The sequence below is a fragment of the Pantherophis guttatus genome, chromosome 7, assembly GCF_059756535.1.
Source record: "Pantherophis guttatus breed Tessera chromosome 7, ASM5975653v1, whole genome shotgun sequence".
In the NCBI taxonomy this organism is placed as follows: Eukaryota; Metazoa; Chordata; class Lepidosauria; order Squamata; family Colubridae; genus Pantherophis; species Pantherophis guttatus.
This window is the reverse complement of record NC_142069.1, coordinates 86,012,460-86,033,401: the sequence shown is the minus strand read 5'-3', so window position 1 is coordinate 86,033,401 and position 20,942 is coordinate 86,012,460. Positions and strand designations below refer to the sequence as shown.

At 45.9% G+C, this 20,942-nt stretch overlaps 1 protein-coding gene across 2 annotated transcripts in view; it reads right to left on the bottom strand.

Annotated features, from left to right (window-relative positions):
• Positions 1-18,345, bottom strand: part of LHFPL3 (LHFPL tetraspan subfamily member 3) — a 224,935-nt gene extending 206,590 nt beyond the window's left edge. The window contains exon 1 of one of the 2 annotated variants that reach the window (XM_034433646.3): positions 17,557-18,345. In XM_034433646.3, coding sequence (XP_034289537.2) covers positions 17,557-18,043 — 487 coding nt within the window. In that variant the 5' untranslated portion in view covers positions 18,044-18,345. The remainder of the gene's footprint in view (positions 1-17,556) is intronic. The other variant, XM_034433647.3, reaches the window with a different exon arrangement.
• Between the last annotated feature and the right edge of the window lie 2,597 nt (positions 18,346-20,942).

Genomic DNA, 20,942 nt, shown 5'->3' with positions numbered 1-20,942 from the left:
TGTGGTGCTGCGCCAGCAGCCTGTGCAGCTGGCACTCGAGTCGGACAATGAGGAGGCTGGAGAAGATGTGGTGCCAGAGGTGGAAATTCAGCCAGGGCCTTCAGAATCTCCAGAATCTCCTTTAAGTGAAGAGGACGAAGTGGAGGAGCCTCTTCTCGATGCATGTGTACGCAGAGCTGTTAAAAGGCAGGAGTGGCTCCTCAGGAAGAGGTCTCTTCGAGAGTAAGTCTTGGGGCTAATTGGCCACTCCCTTAGCCTATTTAAGGAAGGACGACTGATGCAATTTGCAGGAAACAACTTTGTTCATATTCCTTCGCGTCTTGATTCCAGAAACGTTTGATTCAGCTCTTGTCTCTCTCTTGTCAGTTTTCCTGCAAATTGCTTCTGGGCATTCTGCCAACCACTGTAAGATTACAGTTATCTGAAATACTGTGCCTCAGAATTGAGTTATTATTCTTTGGATTCTTGTCGGCTGTTAATGAAGTTAAATTAACAGCCCTTGTTCAGAAAAGACTGATTTAAACTGTACTTGTATTCGAACAACTACTAAGAAAGCTCATTAGTAGTCCTTAATTAGCAAACTGAGGTTTGTATGGACTTTGTGTATGCTGCGTTCTTTGGGGTCCGTAGTTGGGGCAGAACACCTCACGATCACATGATCAAAATTCAGACGCTTGGCAACTGGTTCCTATTTATGACCGTTGCAGTGTCCCGAGGTCATGTGATCACTTTTTGCGACTTTCTTGACAAACCAAGTCAAGGGGAAGCCGGATTCATTTAACAACCGTGTTACTAACTTAACAAGTGCAGTGATTTACTTACAACAACGGTGGCAATGAAGGTCGTGAAATGGGGCAAAATGCAGGTAACACATTTTTCACTTAGCAACGGAAATGTTGGGCTCCATTGTGGTCATAAGTCAAGGACTGCCTGTAGAACGGGGCTCCCCTTGAGGAGCACTCGGAGGCTCCAACTGGCGCAGAGTGCGGCCATGCGGGTGGTGATGGGAGCGACGTGGCGCTCCCATGTAACGCCTCTTCTGCGCGAGCTGCACTGGCTCCCGGTGGTCTTCTGAGTGCACTTCAAGGTTTTGGTTATCACCTTCAGAGGACTCCATGGCTTAGGACCTGGCTATTTGTGGGACCGCCTGCTACCACCAATAGCCTCCCACCAACCAGTACGCTCCCATAGAGAGGGGCTCCTCCGGGTGCCGTCGGCCAAACAATGTCAACTGGTGGCCCCCAGGGGGAGAGCCTTCTCTGTGGGGGCACCTACTATCTGGAACGAGCTCCCCCCCGAGATACGGAGGATTCCGGATCTGCGTACCTTCCGTCGCGCGCTTAAGACGTTCCTATTCCATCAAGCTGGCCTGGCCTAAATCTTCTCCCCTTTTTAAATGGGAATTTCAAATTTGGTTTTAAATTATTGGGGTTTTAAAACGGTTCAGCCAAATTTATTTAATTTGTTTTATCTCCATTTTAAAGTTTGTATTTATATGTTTTATTTTATGGCTGTTCACCGCCCTGAGTCCTTCGGGAGTAGGGCGGTATACAAATTTAATAAAATGAAAAAAAATGAAAAAAAAAATGCATCAAAAGCACTGATCATTGAAATACATTTCTAGATGTGCATTTATTAGCTTTTTAATTATTTTGGGCAAGAACCTCATCTTGTTCTTTATCCGCCGACAACAAATACAATTTTGTTGGATAACACTCTCTAGCCAACAGTGACCTCGTGTTTGCTTTGTGGTTTCACGATGGACTCTCTTTCCGCCACTAAGAAAATTAGATGAGTGTTGAATATGTGCTTCAGAACCGTATATACCCAATTAGAGAACGGTTGCAATGCTTCGCTGAAATTTTGACTCATCTCCAGTCACCACTTACAGACTGGAAATTTCTGAGGCAATTTTAGGAAGATGCATTAAAAGGCCGACAAGCTGTAATTAGCTTTTATGGGTTGAGGGAGGGAAAAAAAATCAACAGTTAAAATGACAGGCTCATATTTTGCTAAGAAACAGAACGTAGAATTTACCTCTCTGGGATTTATTCTAATCATCTTGAAGTACAATTACAAAAAAAAAAAAAAGAAGTTCTATTAGAAATTTTCCTTGAGAAATATTCATTGCTTTAATTTTATTTGGGAGTGTGATATCCAAAGATTTAATCCCTTCATTTCTACACAAGAATTCCTAACGGAGCCCTAAGAAATACTGTTTTGAATTCTGGTACAAGACTAATTTTTAATTTGCTAAACGAAAACTATTCATCTATAAATCAGTATGTCAACTATCAGTATGTCAAAAAAAGAATTCCAGCATTGCTCACAATATAACTTTCCTAACGATATTAAATGGATCAGGGATGGGTTCTAAATTTTTTTTACCGCCGGTTCTGTGGGCGTGGCTTATTTTGTGGGTGTGGCTTGATGGTCATGTGACAATTCTTTAGGATTTAGCAGAGGTACTGGTCTACCAGGCTTTTAACTGCTTGCAGAGCTGTACTGATCTACCCATTTATTTTTGCAGGCACTGGGGGAAGAACCGGTTCGGTGATGTCATATCGTCACTGCTACCGGTTCGGCAGAACCACCCTGAACCGGGAGGAACCCACCACTGGAATGGATGGTGTGTGTGGGTGGGGGGGAGGCAAATTTAGGAATATAATGGCATAGCCGAATAAAGTATATTTAAAGTGAAGTATATTATTACAGATAGTCCTCAACATAGGACCACAATTGAGCCCAAAATTTATGTTCTTAATTGAGAAATTTCTTAAGTGAGTTTTGCCCCATTTTACAACTTTCTTGCCACATTTGTTAAGTGAATCACTGAAGTTGTTAAAATTAGCAACATGGTTGTTAAGTGAATCTGGGTTCCCCATTGACTTTGCTTGTCAGAAGAGCGCAACTGACATAAATGGGAGTCAGTTGTCAAGCATCCAAATGTAAATCATGTGATCATGGGGGGTTCTGCAAGTATGTAGAAGTATGTAAGTATGAAAGTATTCTCGTAAGTATGAAAAATGGCCATAAGTCACTTTTTTCAGTGCCGTCGTAACTTTGAATGGTCACTAAATGAATTGTTGTAAGTCGAGGACTACCTGTATTGTCGAGGACATAATAGAGACCTAGTTTAGTATAATAGTTAAGGCACTAGGCTAGAAAACATAAGATTGTGAGTTCAAGTCCTGCCTCAGCCATGAAAGACGGCTACCTTGGGCCAATCACCAGGAGACGGTGAGTTCTAGTCCCACCTTAGCCATGAAATCCAATTGGCTGACTTTGGGCAACTCATTCCCCCTCAGTCCAATCCACTTTACAGGGCTGTTGCTGTAGGGAAAATAGGAGGAGGAAGGCGTGTTGGTGGATATGTTCACCACCTTGATTTATTTCTAAAAAGAATAAAGGTGGGATACAAATAAATAAGGGGACGCAGTGGCTCAATGGCTAAGACTCTGAGCTTGTAGATCAGAAGGTCGGTAGTTCAGCGGTTTGAATCCCTAGCGCCGCATAACAGGGTGAGCTCCCGTTACTCGTCCCAGCTTCTGCCAACCTAGCAGTTTGAAAGCCCGTAAAAAATGCAAGTAGAAAAAATAGGGACCACCTTTGGTGGGAAGGAAACAGCGTTCCGTGCGCCTTTGGCGTTGAGTCCTGCCGGCCACATGACCACTGAGACGTCTTCGGACAGCGCTGGCTCTTCGGCTTAGAAACGGAGATGAGCACCGCCCCCTAGAGTCAGGAACGACTAGCGCATATGTGCTGGGGAAACTGTACCTTTACCTTACAAATAAATAAACATGTAAAGTGATCTGTATTTTGGACTTTGTATTACGCAAGACGTCTTGTTAATCATCTTTTTTCAAGCTTTCTGGTACGCTGTACTGTAACTGCTTCAAACGTTACATTAATAAATTAACTTCAGAGACGATGAAAACAATGTAAAAAAATCTGATTGAATCTGGTGTCCTGGTTGACATGAATTCCATCTATCTTTAGCCAGGTTTTTGAGACGGCTCCAATCTGGGCAGATGCAAATTTAATTTTTACCCATGGGTAAAATTTTAGAGTAAAACAATATATGACCCATCCTTTCAGCTGTTCAATGGTGTAGCTTAAGTGACAAAAAGGGGTAACAGGTTTATATAGTATTGTTCGGGGACTACAAAAATATACCCCCCGGGAATTGTTATCCACATGTACTTCCTTTCAGTTACAGTAACTGGCTGCAAAATTATAAAATGACAATGTCTACAGCATATAAGGAGAATTTGTATAAGATGTTTAACAGGTGGCACCTACCGCCCACGAGAATAGCCAGAATGTTCAAGAATAAATCGGAGAAATGTTGGAAGTGTCATCAGACTCCAGGATCATATTACCATATGTGGTGGACATGCGTAGAAGCTAAAAGATACTGGATTAAAATCCACGCATGGTTGGAAAAAATGACAATGAAACACATTGATTTTAAACCAGAGATATTTTTATTAGGGATTTTACCAGAAATATATAACAAAGAACTGAGATATTTAATTGTGAATGTATTAACAGTGGCTAGAATTGTATTTGCTAAAAATTGGAAAAGTGAGAAGATACCTACTGAGGAAGAAGTTATTAAAAAAATTATGGAGTGTGCTGAAATGAGTAAATTGACCTTTGAAATTAGAGAAGAGGAAGATAAACAATATTATTTGATTTGGGATTTGTTTTATCAATGGCTAGATAACAAAGTATGGAGATGAAAGATGAAATTAATGTAATAGTAAAATATATGAAATGTTGTTGTTTTTTGTAAGACAATGGTTAAATGAGTATAATATATAAAACCGTTAAGTAAGAGAAATTAAATAACTGGTATTTTGGGATAAGGGATTGAGCACAAAAAAAAATGTTAACTGATCAGCACACTGTTTGCAATTGTATTTGAATGATGGTGATTTTACGTTTGGTTTTTGTTTTAAATAAAAAAAAATTTTTTTTTTCAAAATAAATGGGGATGAGAAGGAAAACAACCAACAAAAATTGAATGATCCACATGTACCTCCTTTCTGTAACAGTACATTTTTAAAATATACTCTCTCTCTTAATTTAATTCTCCGGAAACAGCTATATATTTTGTTAGGACAGGAAAGATGACAAAGAAGCAACCTTTGAGGTTAAGAAGGAATTATAGCATGGCATCTGAACAATGATTAACAATCGCGCCATCAGACAGGCCAACAGCCCAGGTTCCTTTCCGTCTTCATAGTGTTGCGTTTCTCAACTTCAACAACTTTCAAATAGGTGAACTTCAATTCCCAGAATTCCCCAGCTAGCACGCCGAAGTCCAGATACAGGTAGCCCCCGACTTGCGACCACAATCGAGCCCAAAATTTCTGTGGCTAAGTGAGACAGTTGTTAAGTGAGATTGGCCATATTTAACAACCTTTCTCGCCAGACGTCAGGGTTTCAACGGATGCCCTAATTAAATCATTAAATCATTAAATCTACAGCCATAGTACCCTGAACGCGCCCAATTCTGTCTGATCTCGGAAGCTAAGCAGGGTCAGGCCTGGTTAGTACTTGGAAGGGAGCCTATGCCACCCACTTGACCAAACCAGGACCAAACTATTTAAGGGCAAATAGTTTACACTGCCAATGACAACAATTGACACACACAATTTCTATTGAATTGGTATTTAAGTGAAGCCCTGCAATTGTGAAGTTAGTTACAGGGTTGTTAAGTGAATCGGACTTCCCCGCTTGTCAGAAAATTGCCAAAGAAGATCACATGACTTTGGGACACTGCAACTGTCATAAGTCCCGGACAGTTACCAAACATCTGAATTTTTTTCCGTATGAAAAACAGTCATGAGTTACTTTTTTGAACTTCAAATGGTCATTAAACGAACAGGTTGTACGTTGAGGACTACCTGTATCTTAAAATTGCTGTGAAACATTGTCATAGAGCAGTTGTTCTGACCCAGTTCCTCAAACAAGGCAAACCCTCTGTAGTTAAATCAATGATTCCTTTAATTAGGAGTGCCGGCAGCCCCGGCAAAAAGTTTCTCTCTCACCGCAAGCTAACAAGTCTGTCCAGCCAGGAGATGAATAGTTGTCTGCGACATCTATTCGTCTCCGCCCTCTGCCTTTTATCTCCAGAGCTAGGATACGGCTTCGCTAGCAGCAGTTGCTCTTCCGTCCCAAGGACCGGTCCATAGATTTCCACTGCTCTCCTCTCCTCTGCCTTCTGTGCATTCACGCGTCAGGCACTGGACCCAGCTGTTCCTCCTCTTCCTCATCAGCCACCTCCAGACCTGAGGGCTGTTGACTCTCCATCTGAAGGCTGATAGACAGCCCAGGCTCTGCCTCTTTCTCTCTCTGACAGCTCCATTCCCTCTTCCCCCTCGGAGCTCTCCGGTTGCCTTAATGCTGGCCCTGACTCCCATGCCTCCTCCCCCTCCTCTGATTCGGCTGCTGGGGGGGGGAGGCGGCCAACAGGCCACAACAGCAGTCTTCCATCAATGCACCATCTTCTCTGAACTAGCTAATATCACTTGGCGCCCAGGATCATACAAGTTCTCCATGTGTGCTGAGCAATAGCTTCGTATTTAATTTACATTCCATTAAATTAAATTTCCCCTCTTTACAATGAGACGTAAAAGGCAGGGTGAAAATTTATACCTACATTTTTATTTTTTTATTTTGCACAGATCACTCGTCTCATTAAAATATATGTTCCATAATTGCCATGCGTTAAACAAATGTGCTACTATATTAAGCACTTAAACACCGTATAGCCCCAAAGAATATCTCGCGCGCACACCCCGTAAGTGACACTGCCAACATTTTATTTCACCAGGTATTCTTTTTTCCACCTACTCTTAACGTTTCATCTAATCGGTTCAATTTAAGTGTTAAAACGTAATTGCAAAAATTACTATCCCCTTTGTCGTAAATGAGAAGCTAGACTATGACACGATTCCATCAATGGCGCACCATAGTCGCTTTAAAAAGAGCTCATTTTAGGATTATTTCAGATCTGTTTCAAATTCTATTCAGCCAATTAACTAAGGAAGAATAATCGTGGACTTATAGATATATATATATATCTCCATGCAAATCTACCTGCCTTTTCAATAACACACTCTCTCTTATTCTCTTCCCGAAACTAGCAAAAAACCATTATTACTTTTTTTTTTTGGTACGCTTAGTCTTGACAAATACGTTTCAGAAGCTACCGTGCTTTCGTGCTTAAAGATTATAGCTATTATTTCTTTCTACGAAAATAATTGAAACCAAGTCCCATTCCATATGGCAGTGCACATTTCTAGATATCTTTAAGCCAGTATTTGAAGAAGCAAAAGCAGCTTACAGAGAATTGGACAATTTCAGGATTGATCTTTTTCTCTTTTTGATGGGAAAGCAAAATTTTCCATTTATATCATCTCAAGACCACGACTTTTCTGATTTTCATGGCAGAAGGAGTTGATTTACGGAATTCGATTCATGGCAAATCCTGACATGAAAGATTTGTGTGCGTGTCTCATATTTTTTCAAGGCTTCACTTTATGGAGGAAACTCAGATTTCTCATCCCTCTTGCTAAAATTTAACAACTTCATAGATGAACTATTTAAAACAGGGCTATCCAAACCTGGTGACTTTAAGACTTTGACTCCCAGAATACCCTAGCCAACATGGCTCATGGGAATTCTGGGAGTTGAAGTCCATGTCAACTCGCAAAGGATCTCTGACCTGCTCTCAAGTTGCCATAGGCCAGGGGGGATGGGAAACTGATGAAACTGCACAGCAGCCAAAAACAGATGCACATTCCATGCTTATCTCTCTCAAGGCTGTATCCCAGGGTTACTTACAGCAGCAAGGGGAGCGACCTCTACAACCCGCAAAATTGCTCTGTTGGCGAATGTGATTGATGACACACCCTGGGGGGAGAGGGGAAACAGGGTCATAATTGGAGCGTAAATTACGTAGGGTCAGAGCTGGCTTCACTTGGGAACGTGCCGACATGAAGCTCCTAATAAATAACTGGATTTCTTTTGAAGCTTGGCTCGAGACTCATGATTTAATTAGGGTATCCTGTCGGAACCCTGACAGTCCACAGGTTTCAAAGTTGCCAAGGTTGGACACCCCCTGATTTAAAACGTACTCACCGGATCACTGTTGTTATTTATTTTTTTAAACACACATGTATCCAATGTCATTTTTCCTACTTTTTTTCTGTTTAGTAAATTCCACTGAGATTTCTAACTTCATCATTCAAATGAGCTTGAGTTAATGCTCAAACTTTCAGGATACAGCCTGGTGAGCAGTGAGTTGTTTCCCCCCGCCCCAAATAAGTGGTGGGATTCAACCGGTGTTCGCTGAGTACACGAGGTGCATTTGAAAGCAGCTCTAAAACTTACCTTCTACTACAGCCCCGGTGAATAAAACAGCTGAGGTGCAGCAATCTGCTTTGCCGTGCCTATCAGCTGGGCTTCAAACAAAGAAAATATAGATTGGTATAGTGCAGGGGCTGGAGGGCAGGCCCAGCTGATTGTCGGAGCGAACCAGTTCGCTCTCAGCTGATCGTCAGGCTACTGGTTCAGCTGAACCAGTCCGAACCGGCTGAATCCCACCCCTGTCCCAGTGCAAGTTGAATTTTAATATAAACATAAAAAGTCTTGAGACGATGTTGCCAAGATAGATCTCACTCAGGTTGTATCACAAGAATACAGGGAGGCAATGTGTTCATCAGACTTTTGGTGGCGCAATACTGGAAGAAGGAAGAAATACCTACTATTGAAGAATGGACATTAAAAGTAGCCAATCTGGCAGAGATGGCTAAAATTTCTGCATATTTGAAGGACCGTTCGAATGAAAGATATGTACTGGAATGGAAAAGATGGATTGACTATATACAAAACAAATATGGGACTAAAAAGTTGCAAATAGCTTATGAATGAAATATTCAGATGATTTTCTTTTTTCTTTTTTTTTCTTCTATTTTGATATCTTAGTATCTATGGCGAAGTTAAAGAGTAAGGGGAAGTTCAGAATTTATAGTTAGTTTGCTTATGTTAGATTATGTTTGTTAAATGCAATACCCTGTATTTTGCTCTGGGAAGTCGGGGGGGGGAGGGAGAGGGGAAGGGGTGGGGGAAGGGGGGGAATTTGTTTGTAAAATATTTTAAAACTTTTCAATAATAAAAAAAAAAGAATACAGGGAGGCAATGTGTTCCAACAATACCTGTTTCCATTGAAGTCTTCTGTACCCCCTCAGAATATTCTTCGTTCATTCATAAGCAAAAGAACCGCCAGAATAATTAAATTATGTTTCTACTCCTGAGAGCAGAGACATGAAATTAAGGTGAGGTAGGAAAGTGGTAGATCGCAAAAACCAGTGATCTAACCAACTCCCCCCCCCATAACTCAAACTCTCGAACAGATCATCATTCTTGCAATTCTTTTGTTCACCTTATTAGATGGCCCAATGGAGAAATAAGAATTGCCTTCAACTCTTCTCTTCTATCCTATTTATTGCAAAGACTTCTACCCGGTTACATCTACCTGTGCCCAGCGAGAAAGACCAGGTTCACACGTAAAGAGTCAATTAAACTGATTTATTGCTAAAAGACTGAACAGGAATCTTCTCAACTAACAGTTAGCACCTGCTCAGAGTCAGATAAACAGAATTTTAGGGAAGTTGGACTTAGTTTGCTTGTGACTACGTAGGGATTCTAGGCTAATCCCTCTTTTGACTCCGCCTCCAGTTCTGTCCTTCCTTCTGATTGCTACGGACAGGACCCAGGAGAAGAATTTCTCTGACCCAGGGCCGTCCTTTGGAATATGGTTCCCATCCACAGCTTACTAAAAAGTAGAGAACAAAGAGCGAAGGAAGTAGACATAATGTTATTGGCAACTTCATGACGCATATAACACTTGAAGACCCAGCCACTTAGCTCAGCTAAAATATATTTGGCTAAACTCGCACTTTATGTGATATCTGTCCCTCTCAGCTTCACAGCTTTTGCCAAGCAAAATTTGAATTTCTCTCACTTTCACACGGATGACTTATACTGTCCTCTCCAGTTCCTGTTACCTCAGCGAGGGTCGCATGAGGCCTTTCCTGGATGCTGGAAGTCATCATGAAACAAAATATACTCTGTTTAACCCAGGGGTGGGTTCTAATTTTTTTTTACTAGCGGTTCTGTGGGCGTGACCTATTTTGTGGGCGTGGCTTGATGGTCATGTGACAATTCTTTAGGATTTGGCAGAGGTACTGGTCTACCAGGCTTTTAACTGCTTGCAGAGCTGTATCGGTCTACTCATTTGTTTTTGCAGGCACCGGTCTACCCATCCTATTACCTTTTTTTTTTTTAATTTGATTTATATGCCGACCTTCTCCGGAGACTCAGGGCGGCTTACAATGCGTTAAGCAATAGCCTTCATCCTTTTGTATATTTATACAAAGTCAGCTTATTGCCCCCACAATCTGGCTCCTCAATTTACCTACCTTAGAAAGGATGGAAGGTTGAGTCAACCTTGAGCCTGGCGAGATTCGAACTTACTTTAATTGCAGACAGCTGGTGTTAAATTACAGTTCCTTGTCTCCAGAGCTATCCAGCCCCCCGGCCTTGAGTTTGACACCTCTGCCCTATACCAGTGGTCCCCAACCCCCGGTCCGCAGACCGGTGCCGGGCCGTGGAGTACCTGGCACCGGGCCGCGCAGCGGCCGGGGGACAGGAACGCTGCAGTGCAAAGGCTCCTGGGCCGTGCGCAATGGGCCTGCGCAAAAGCTCCTGGGCCGTGCCCCCACCCCTGCGCGCGCTCAGCAGGCCGCGGCGATAAAAAGGTTGGGGACCACTGCCCTATACAATTTCAGAGAAATGGTTGTCCAATCTCTTCTTAAAAACTTCCAGTGATGGAGTATCCACAACTTCTGAAGGCATGCCCTTCCACTGGTTAATGGTTCTAACTTTTAGGACATTTCTCCTTATTTCTAGGCTAAATCTCTCCTTGACTTCTTTTATAAGCGTTTCTCTTTGCTTGTCTCCGGATAGCTCCAACCCATGAGGCTTTAGCAACTTTTGCTTTCCACGTAAATATTTTGTCATTCATTAGTGTTTCGTATCTCATTTGGCCACAAAACTGATTCCCGTTATGAATAAGTCCCTGATGGCTTCTTTAGATCTTCCTTGTTTATGATAAATGTATTAGATGTATGGTGTTTGTTCACAATATTGTATACATTTTGCATTTTTCAAGATTCAAAGGTTTCGGTCATTCCTTTGCTGTTATCACACTGGCTGTTACTTTCACTATCGAACAAGAATAAACGGTACATAAATACCGACCTGATTCAAACATCATCCAAGCCAATATTTTTGTCTTTGCAGGTCAAAGTCAACCTCAAGACCCAGGAACTAACGTACAAGCTATGGTTTATGGTGAGCAAGATGTATAAAGGTGATTTATTTCACACTGGCTTAAATGCAATTGAAGAAGCTCACAATCCAAGCATCCATCTTTCTGCTCGCTTACTAAACCATCATTTACTAAACCATGCAGAGGAATTATTGAGTCTGTCATCTGCTCCTCTCTGTCTGGATCGGTTCTGCAACCCAACAAGAGAGACACCGACTTCAGAAGATGATTAGAACTGCAGAAAAAACAACTGCTACCAACCTGCCTTCCATGGAGGACCTGTATACTGCACAAAAAGAGGGCTGTGAAAATATCTACAGACCCCTCGCATCCTGGACATAAATTGCTTCAACTCCTATCCTCAAAACGACGCTATAGAGCACTGCACACCAGAACAATAGACACAAGAACAGTTTTTCCCCGAACGCCATCCCTCTGCTAAGCAAATAATTCCCTCAACACTGTCGAACTATTCACTAAGTCTGCACTACTCTTACTATTAGTCTTCTCATCGTTCCTATCACCCGTCTCCTCCCACTTATGACTGCATGACTGTAACTTTGTTGCTTGTATCCTTATAATTTATATTGATTGTTTCCTAGTATGATTCGACTGCTTACTTGTACCCTATAACTATCATTAAGTGTTGTACCTTATGATTCTTGACGAATGTATCTTTTCTTTTTATGCACACTGAGAGCATATGCACCAGAGACAAATTCCTTGGGTGTCCAATCACACTTGGCCAATAAAGAATTCTATCTATGTGAACCTCAAGATCCAGGAGCTAACGTACAAGCTATGGTTTATGGTTAGCAAGATGTATAAACGTGATTTATTTCACAATGGCTTAAATGCAATTGAAGAGGCTCAGAATCCAAGCAACCGTCTTTCCGCTCGCTTACTAAACTATTTTTATTTACACGCAGCATTGTTTTACTGCCGATTCCTAACTCTTTCGTTAAACTACCCTACGGCGAAATCAAACCTTACTATCTCACTTACTATTCACCCCAACGTGATAGGGGGGGAAAAAGGATATCGCAAATATTGGGAGATCGCGTTGATTCGCCCTACCTTCTCAAACATGTCAATACTTAAAGCAGCTGAGGAATTTTCTCATTTTTTTCAATTATGTCTCTCTCTCTTTTATAGCCATTACCTAAACCCTCAACCTCTGCCAAAGGATGAATTGCTCACTGCAAGTTTAAGACCTTATTTCAAGCAATTGAAAAGCTACGTCTCTCGTTGCGACAACAGATGTGTTGGGAAGATGGAGATAATGTGGAGAAGAAATCCACATTCACACCCCCCCCCCTTCCCAGGAGATTAGGGGACTGTTTGGTATAGATCAAGAGTACGCAATCTCGGCAGCTTTGAGACCTGTGGATTTCAATTCCCAGAATTCTTTGCTTTGCTGGCTGGGGAATTCTGGGAGTTGAAGTCCACAAGTCTTAAAACTGCCAAGGTTGGACACATCCCTATATAGGCGCAATCACAGAGAGAACGGTGTTAATCTCGCCAGTCGAATAATGAATATTGCACTTGGGTGAAGAGTTGGAGATATGGATTTGATTTTTTTTTTTTAAGAATTCATGCCAAACTGTGCACCGAGTAAGTGTCCCAAAATCAGCTCAAAAGCTTTCCTGTGTGTCCACCCAACCACTCACAAAACACCTACAAACCTTGACTTCAATATTTGACTTGCAAAGATCTCCGGACACGAAGCACATTCAATTATTCGGTCTATCAACGACCTGCTTTCCCACAAAGGAAAGCTCTTTAATCCATAAAAGTCTATGTTAAATTAGTCGTCGTATTTCACATTCAATCCTCCTGTAACAAATATACCATTCAAACCACTTTCTGACAGCCAAAGCTTTGTGGTTTGATTTCGGGCAAGGAAGAGGAAAGTGGAGCTAAACAGCCCGGGGGAAGATTCAGTACAGGTAGTCCTTGACTTATGGCCACAACCGAGCCCCAAATTTATGGCGTTAAGCGAGACATCAGTTAAGTGAATTTTACCCCGTTTTACGAACTTTCTTGCCATGGTGGCTAAGGGAATCACTGCCGTTGGTAAGTTAGTAACTCGCTTGTTAAGTGAATCTGGCTTTGCTTGTCAGAAGGTTGCAAAAGGGGATCACACAACCCATGGGGCACCGCAACTGTCATAAGTATGAACCAGGTGCCAAGCGTCTGAATTTTGATCACACGATCACGGAAAGGCCGTAACTGTGAAAAACGATCGTAAGTCGCTTTTCTTCAGTGCCGCAATGACTTTGGACGGTCGCTAAATGAACTGTTGTAAGTCGAGGACTACCTGTGATGACAACCAAGAGCGCCTATGGATGCATCAAAGCTAAGGAAGGCTTCCCAAAGTGTATAGCCACCTTTCTGAACTCAAGACTGGTCAACCTTGCTCTACTGGCACCATCCAGATGTGCAGCGAGATGCTGGGGAACTTGCAGATTGAACCCAACGGAACCCAGTTTGGAGAAGCTGATCTCAGCATGGAGGGAATGTCTGCCAGGTGTTGGACTGGTGTCCCCCCTCCTTGATCCAGATGTTGGACTGGTGTCCCTCTCCTTCCTCCTCCTCCTCCTCCTCCTCCTCGCTCACTCCTGTATCCCTGATCCTGGCATCTTAGTGCATTTGATTTAAGCACAGAGGGAATGTCTGCCAGATGTTGGACTGGTGTCCCACTTCTTGTTCCAGATGTTGGACTGATGTCCCTCTCCTTCCTCCTCCTCCTCCTCCTCACTCACTCACTCACTCCCCGATCCCCGATCCTGGGCATCTTAGTGCATTTGATCTAAGCATGGAGGAAATGTCTGCTAGATGTTGGACTGGTGTCTCCCTCCTTGTTCCAGATGTTGGACAGGTGTACCTCTACTCCTCCTCCTCCTCCTCCTCTTCCTCCTCCTCCTTGCTCACTCTTGGATCCCTGATCCTGGCATCTTAGTACATCTAAGCACAGAAGGAATGTCTGCTAGATGTTGGACTGGTGTCCCCCTCCTCCTTCTTGCTCACTCCCGTATCCCTGATCCTGGGCATCTTAGTGCATTTGATCTAAACATGGGAGGGAATGTCTGCTACATGGTGGACCGGTGTCCCACTTCTTGTTCCAGATGTTGTACTGGTTTCCCTCTCCTTCCTCCTCCTCCTCCTCGCTCACTCTCAGATCTCTCATCCTGGCATCTTAGTGCATCTAAGCACAGAGGGAAGATGACTGGTGTCCCACTTCTTGTTCCAGATGTTGGACTGGTGTCCCTCTCCTCCTCCTCCTCCTCCTCCTCCTGATCCTGGCATCTTAGTGCATCTAAGCACAGAGGGAATGTCTGCTTGTTCCAGATGTTGGACTGGTGTCCCTCTCCTTCTTCCTCCTCCTCCTCCTCCTCCTCCTCCTCGCTCACTCTTGGATCCCCGATCCTGGCATCTTAGTGCATTTGATCTAAGCACAGAGGGAATGTCTGCTAGATGTTGGACTGGTGTCCCTCTCCTTCCTCCTCCTCCTCCTCGCTCACTCCTGTATCCCCGATCCTGGCATCTTAGTGCATTTGATCTAAGCACAGAGGGAATGTCTGCTTGTTCCAGATGTTGGACTGGCTTCCCTCTCCTTCCTCCTCCTCTTCCTCCTCCTCGCTCACTCTTGGATCCCCGATCCTGGGCATCTTAGTGCATTTGATCTAAGCACGGAGGGAATGTCTGCCAGATGTTGGACTGGTGTCCCTCTCCTTCCTCCTCCTCCTCCTCGCTCACTCCTGTATCCCCGATCCTGGCATCTTAGTGCATTTGATCTAAGCACAGAGGGAATGTCTGCTAGATGTTGGACTGGTGTCCCCCCCTCTCCTTGTTCCAGATGTTGGACTGGCTTCCCTCTCCTTCCTCCTCCTCCTCCTCCTCCTCCTCGCTCACTCTTGGATCCCTGATCCTGGGCATCTTAGTGCATTTGATCTAAGCACAGAGGGAATGTCTGCTAGATGTTGGACTGGTGTCCCCCCCTCTCCTTGTTCCAGATGTTGGACTGGCTTCCCTCTTCTTCCTCCCCCTCCCCCTCACTCACTCACTCACCCCCCCCCCCCTGATCCCCGATCCTGGGCATCTTAGTGCATTTGATCTAAGCACGGAGGGAATGTCTGCTAGATGTTGGACTGGTGTCCCTCTCCTTCCTCCTCCTCCTCCTCCTCGCTCACTCTCGGATCCCTGATCCTGGCATCTTAGTGCATTTAAGCACGGAGGGAATGTTTGCTAGATGTTGGACTGGTGTCCCACTTCTTGTTCCAGATGTTGGACTGGTTTCCCTCTCCTTCCTCCTCCTCCTCCTCCTCGCTCACTCTCGGATCCCTGATCCTGGCATCTTAGTGCATCTAAGCACAGAGGGAAGATGACTGGTGTCCCACTTCTTGTTCCAGATGCTTGGACTGGTGTCCCTCTCCTCTTCCTCCTCCTCCTGATCCTGGCATCTTAGTGCATCTAAGCACAGAGGGAATGTCTGCTTGTTCCAGATGTTGGACTGGCGTCCCTCTCCTTCCTCCTCCTCCTCCTCCTCGCTCACTCTCGGATCCCTGATCCTGGCATCTTAGTGCATCTAAGCACAGAGGGAATGTCTCCCAGGTGTTGGACTGGCGTCCCTCTCCTCCTCCTCTTCCTCCTCCTCCTGATCCTGGCATCTTAGTGCATCTAAGCACAGAGGGAATGTCTGCTTGTTCCAGATGTTGGACTGGCGTCCCTCTCCTTCCTCCTCCTCCTCCTCCTCGCTCACTCTTGGATCCCTGATCCTGGCATCTTAGTGCATCTAAGCACAGAGGGAAGATGACTGGTGTCCCACTTCTTGTTCCAGATGTTGGACTGGTGTCCCTCTCCTCCTCCTCCTCCTCCTCCTCCTGATCCTGGCATCTTAGTGCATCTAAGCACAGAGGGAATGTCTGCTTGTTCCAGATGTTGGACTGGTGTCCCTCTCCTTCCTCCTCCTCCTCCTCCTCCTCCTCGCTCACTCTCGGATCCCTGATCCTGGCATCTTAGTGAATCTAAGCACAGAGGGAATGTCTCCCAGGTGTTGGACTGGTGTCCCCCCTCCTTGTTCCAGATGTTGGACTGGCGTCCCTCTCCTTCCTTCCTCTTCCTCCTCCTCCTCACTCACTCACTCACCCCCCCCCCGATCCCCGCTCCTGGGCATCTTAGTGCATTTGATCTAAGCACGGAGGGAATGTCTGCTAGATGTTGGACTGGCGTCCCTCTCCTTCCTCCTCCTCCTCCTCCTCACTCACTCCTGTATCCCTAATCCTGGCATTTTAGTGCATTTGATCTAAGCACGGAGGGAATGTCTGCTAGATGTTGGACTGGTGTCCCACTTCTTGTTCCAGATGTTGGACTGGTGTCCCTCTCCTTCCTCCTCCTCCTCCTCGCTCACTCTCGGATCCCTGATCCTGGCATCTTAGTGCATCTAAGCACAGAGGGAAGATGACTGGTGTCCCACTTCTTGTTCCAGATGTTGGACTGGTGTCCCTCTCCTCCTCCTCCTCCTCCTCCTCCTGATCCTGGCATCTTAGTGCATCTAAGCACAGAGGGAATGTCTGCTTGTTCCAGATGTTGGACTGGTGTCCCTCTCCTTCCTCCTCCTCCTCCTCCTCCTCCTCGCTCACTCTCGGATCCCCGATCCTGGCATCTTAGTGCATTTGATCTAAGCACAGAGGGAATGTCTGCTAGATGTTGGACTGGCGTCCCTCTCCTCCTCCTCCTCCTCCTCCTCCTGATCCTGGCATCTTAGTGCATCTAAGCACAGAGGGAATGTCTGCTTGATCCAGATGTTGGACTGGTGTCCCTCTCCTTCCTTCCTCCTCCTCCTCGCTCACTCTCGGATCCCTGATCCTGGCATCTTAGTACATCTAAGCACAGAAGGAATGTCTGCTAGATGTTGGACTGGTGTCCCCCCCTTCCTTGTTCCAGATGTTGGACGGGCGTCCCTCTCCTTCCTTCCTCCTCCTCCTCACTCACTCACTCCCGGATCCCCGATCCTGAGCATCCCGACTTCGGCGAGGTCCCCTTTCCTCCTCTTTCTCCCCCTCCCCCGCAACCCCGCAGCCCGGCACCCCGGACTCTTGGACGACACCCCCCCCCGTCCCCCCCAAACCCCATCCCGCCGGCCTTACCGGAGCTGAGCTGCATCCAGGCGCAGATCTTGTAGACGGTGGCGGTGTTGCAGAAGAAGAAGAGGGCGAAGGAGCCGATGCAGGCGATGACGAGCGTCATGGAGAGCCCGATGAAGAAGGAGGCGGCTTTGAAGGCGCCCGACGGGAGGCCGGCGAAGTCCGCGAAGCTGCCCTGGCAGGTGAGTTCCCGGGAGACGCCGCTGCCGGTGCAGAAGTGGAAGAGGCCGAAGTAACCGGCTTGCGGGGTCTCCACGCCGTCGCCGATCCAGTAAGGCTGGAAGAAGCAGACCACGTTGACGATGGCGAAGCAGATGGTGAAGATGGCCCACAGCACCCCGATGGCCCGCGAGTTCCGCACGTAGTTGGCGCGGTAGAGCTTGGCCGCTTCGTCCGGGGGAAGCAGAGCCCCGGGCATCCCCGACGACGACGACGACGACGCCGCCGCAGCCGGGAGCCCGCTAGAGACGGCCGCAGACGCGCCGGGCATCCTGAAGCCCCTTCCGACCACCCTCGCCTGCCGGGCCAAGACCGGCTTCTGCCCCCCCAAAAGAAAAAAACAGGGTCACGCCGGGGGAAGAGGCGGCCGAGGCTGCATCGGGGCGAGGGTCGCGGGAGTGGTGCTCCTCCCGGTTTGGTGCCCGGAGAGGGATGGAGGGATGGAGGGATGGAGGGATGGAGGGATGGAGGGATGGAGGAGACAGCAGCACCAGCCCGCCGCCGAGCCCCGGCGCGGCACAAGCGCACCAAACGCTCCCCCTAGCGCAGCTCTGGAGCTGGCCAGCCAAGGCTGACTTCGCCCGCTGCTGCGCAATCGCGGCTGGGCTGGAGGATGGGGAGGGGGGGAGAGGAAGGGGGGGAGGAGAGAGAGGGAATGAGAATGAGAGGGAGGGAGGGAGGGAGGGAGGGAATGAAAGAGAAGGAGAGAGAAGGAGAAAGTGTGGGGGGGAGAGAGAGAATGAGAGAGAGAGAGAATGAGAGAGGGAATGAGAATGAGAGGGAGGGAGAGAATGAAAGAGAAGGAGAGAGAATGAGAAAGTGGGGGGGGGAGAGAGAGAATGAGAGAGAGAGAATGAGAGAATGAGAGAGAGAATGAGAATGAGAGGGAGGGAGAGAATGAAAGAGAACGAGAGAGAACGAGAAAGTGGGGGGGGAGAATATGAGAGAGAGAGAGAGAGAATGAGAGAATGAGAGAGAGAGAGAATGAGAGAATGAGAGAGAGAATGAGAATGAGAGGGAGGGAGAGAATGAAAGAGAAGGAGAGAGAACGAGAAAGTGGGGGGGGAGAATATGAGAGAGAGAGAGAGAATGAGAGAATGAGAGAGAGAGAGAATGAGAGAATGAGAGAGAGAATGAGAATGAGAGGGAGGGAGAGAATGAAAGAGAAGGAGAGAGAACGAGAAAGTGGGGGGGAGAGAATATGAGAGAGAGAGAATGAGAGAGAGAGAGAATGAGAGAATGAGAGAGAGAATGAGAATGAGAGGGAGGGAGAGAATGAAAGAGAAGGAGAGAGAACGAGAAAGTGGGGGGGAGAGAATATGAGAGAGAGAGAATGAGAGAATGAGAGAGAGAGAGAATGAGAGAATGAGAGAGAGAATGAGAATGAGAGGGAGGGAGAGAATGAAAGAGAAGGAGAGAGAATGAGAAAGTGGGGGAGGAGAGAGAGAATGAGAGAGAGAGAATGAGAAAATGAGAGAGAGAGAGAATGAGAGAATGAGAGAGAGAATGAGAATGAGAGGGAGGGAGAGAATGAAAGAGAAGGAGAGAGAATGAGAAAGTGGGGGAGGAGAGAGAATGAGAGAGGAGAGAGGAGAGAGAGAATGAGAGAGAGAGAATGAGAGTGGGAGGAGGGAGAGAGGGAATGAGAATGAGAAAATGAGAGACAGAGAATGAGAGAGAGAATGAGAGAGGGAGAAAGAGAGAGGGAGAATGAAAGAGAATGAGAGAGTGAATGAGAGAGAGAATGACAGAGAGAGGGAATGAGAGAGGGAATGAGAATGAGAGGGAGGGAGGGACAGAATGAAAGAGAATGAGAGAGAGAATATGAGAGAGAGAGAGAATGAGAGAATGAGAGAGAGAGAATGAGAATGAGAGTGGGAGGAGGGAGAGAGAGAATGAGAATGAGAAAATGAGAGACAGAGAATGAGAGAGAGAATGAGAGAGGGAGAAAGAGAGAGGGAGAATGAGAAAGAATGAGAAAGTGGGGGAGAGAGAATGAGAATATGAGGGAGAGAATGAGAGAGAGAATGAGAATGAGATGGAGGGAGGGAGGGAAGGAGGGAGAGAATGAAAGAGAATGAGAGAGAATGAGAAAGTGGGGGGGAGAGAGAGAATATGAGAGAGAGAATGAGAAAATGAGAGACAGAGAATGAGAGAGAGAATGAGAGGGAGGAAGAGAGAGGGAGAATGAAAGAGAATGAGAGAGTGAATGAGAGAGAGAATGAGAAAGTGGGGGGAGAGAGAGAATATGAATGAGAGAATGAGAGAGAATGAGAATGAGAAAATGAGAGACAGAGAATGAGAGAGGGAGGAAGAGAGAGGAAGAATGAAAGAGAATGAGAGAGTGAATGAGAGAGAGAATGAGAGAGAGAGAATGAGAAAGGGAATGAGAATGAGAGGGAGGGAGGGAGAGAGAGGGAGAATGAAAGAGAATGAGAAAGAATGAGAGAGAGAATGAGAGTGAATGAGAGAGAGAATGAGTGGGGGGGAGGGAGAGAGAGAATGAGAATGAGAAAATGAGAGAGAGAGAGAGAATGGGAGAGAATAAATGAGAGAGAGAGAGAGAGATGGAGAGAATGAGAGAGAATAAGAGAAGGAGGGAGAGAGAGAGAGAGAATAAGAGAGAGACAGAGCGTAAACCAGGAAGCCGGCCCTGCACCCGAAATAGCCCCCCACCCCCCCACCCAACCGGAGCTGCCTCCCTCCCGCTTCCTCCTTGTGGACTCCCGCGAGTGTGGGAGCAACAGGAGGAGGCGTGTTAAGGAGGGCGGCGGGGGGGGGGGGGAGAAAGACAAGGGGCGTTTTTGGGGGGGTTGGGGGTTGAAAGCTGTGGGGAGTGGGATGCATGCAACAAATGGCCGGAGGAGCAGTAGCTGCTGTTTAAATGCAGTGTTTCTCAACTTGTGTTTCTTACCTTGGAAGGTAAATGTATTTACATAATGTTCAGGTACTTAGTCATTCACCTTATTCTGATTACCTCTTATTAACATCCTTCTGATAACGTTTTCCCGTTGGAGAAAAGCCTGTTCATTCTAAAAAGATAAAATACATTCAACAACGATCCCCGCCATTCTGACTTTAACTTCTGTTCGGTTGCTGTTTTTCCAACTGGATGTGCGGTCATCTGTCAGAGCTAAAGGTAATAAATATTTGGGGGAATATGGCTATCC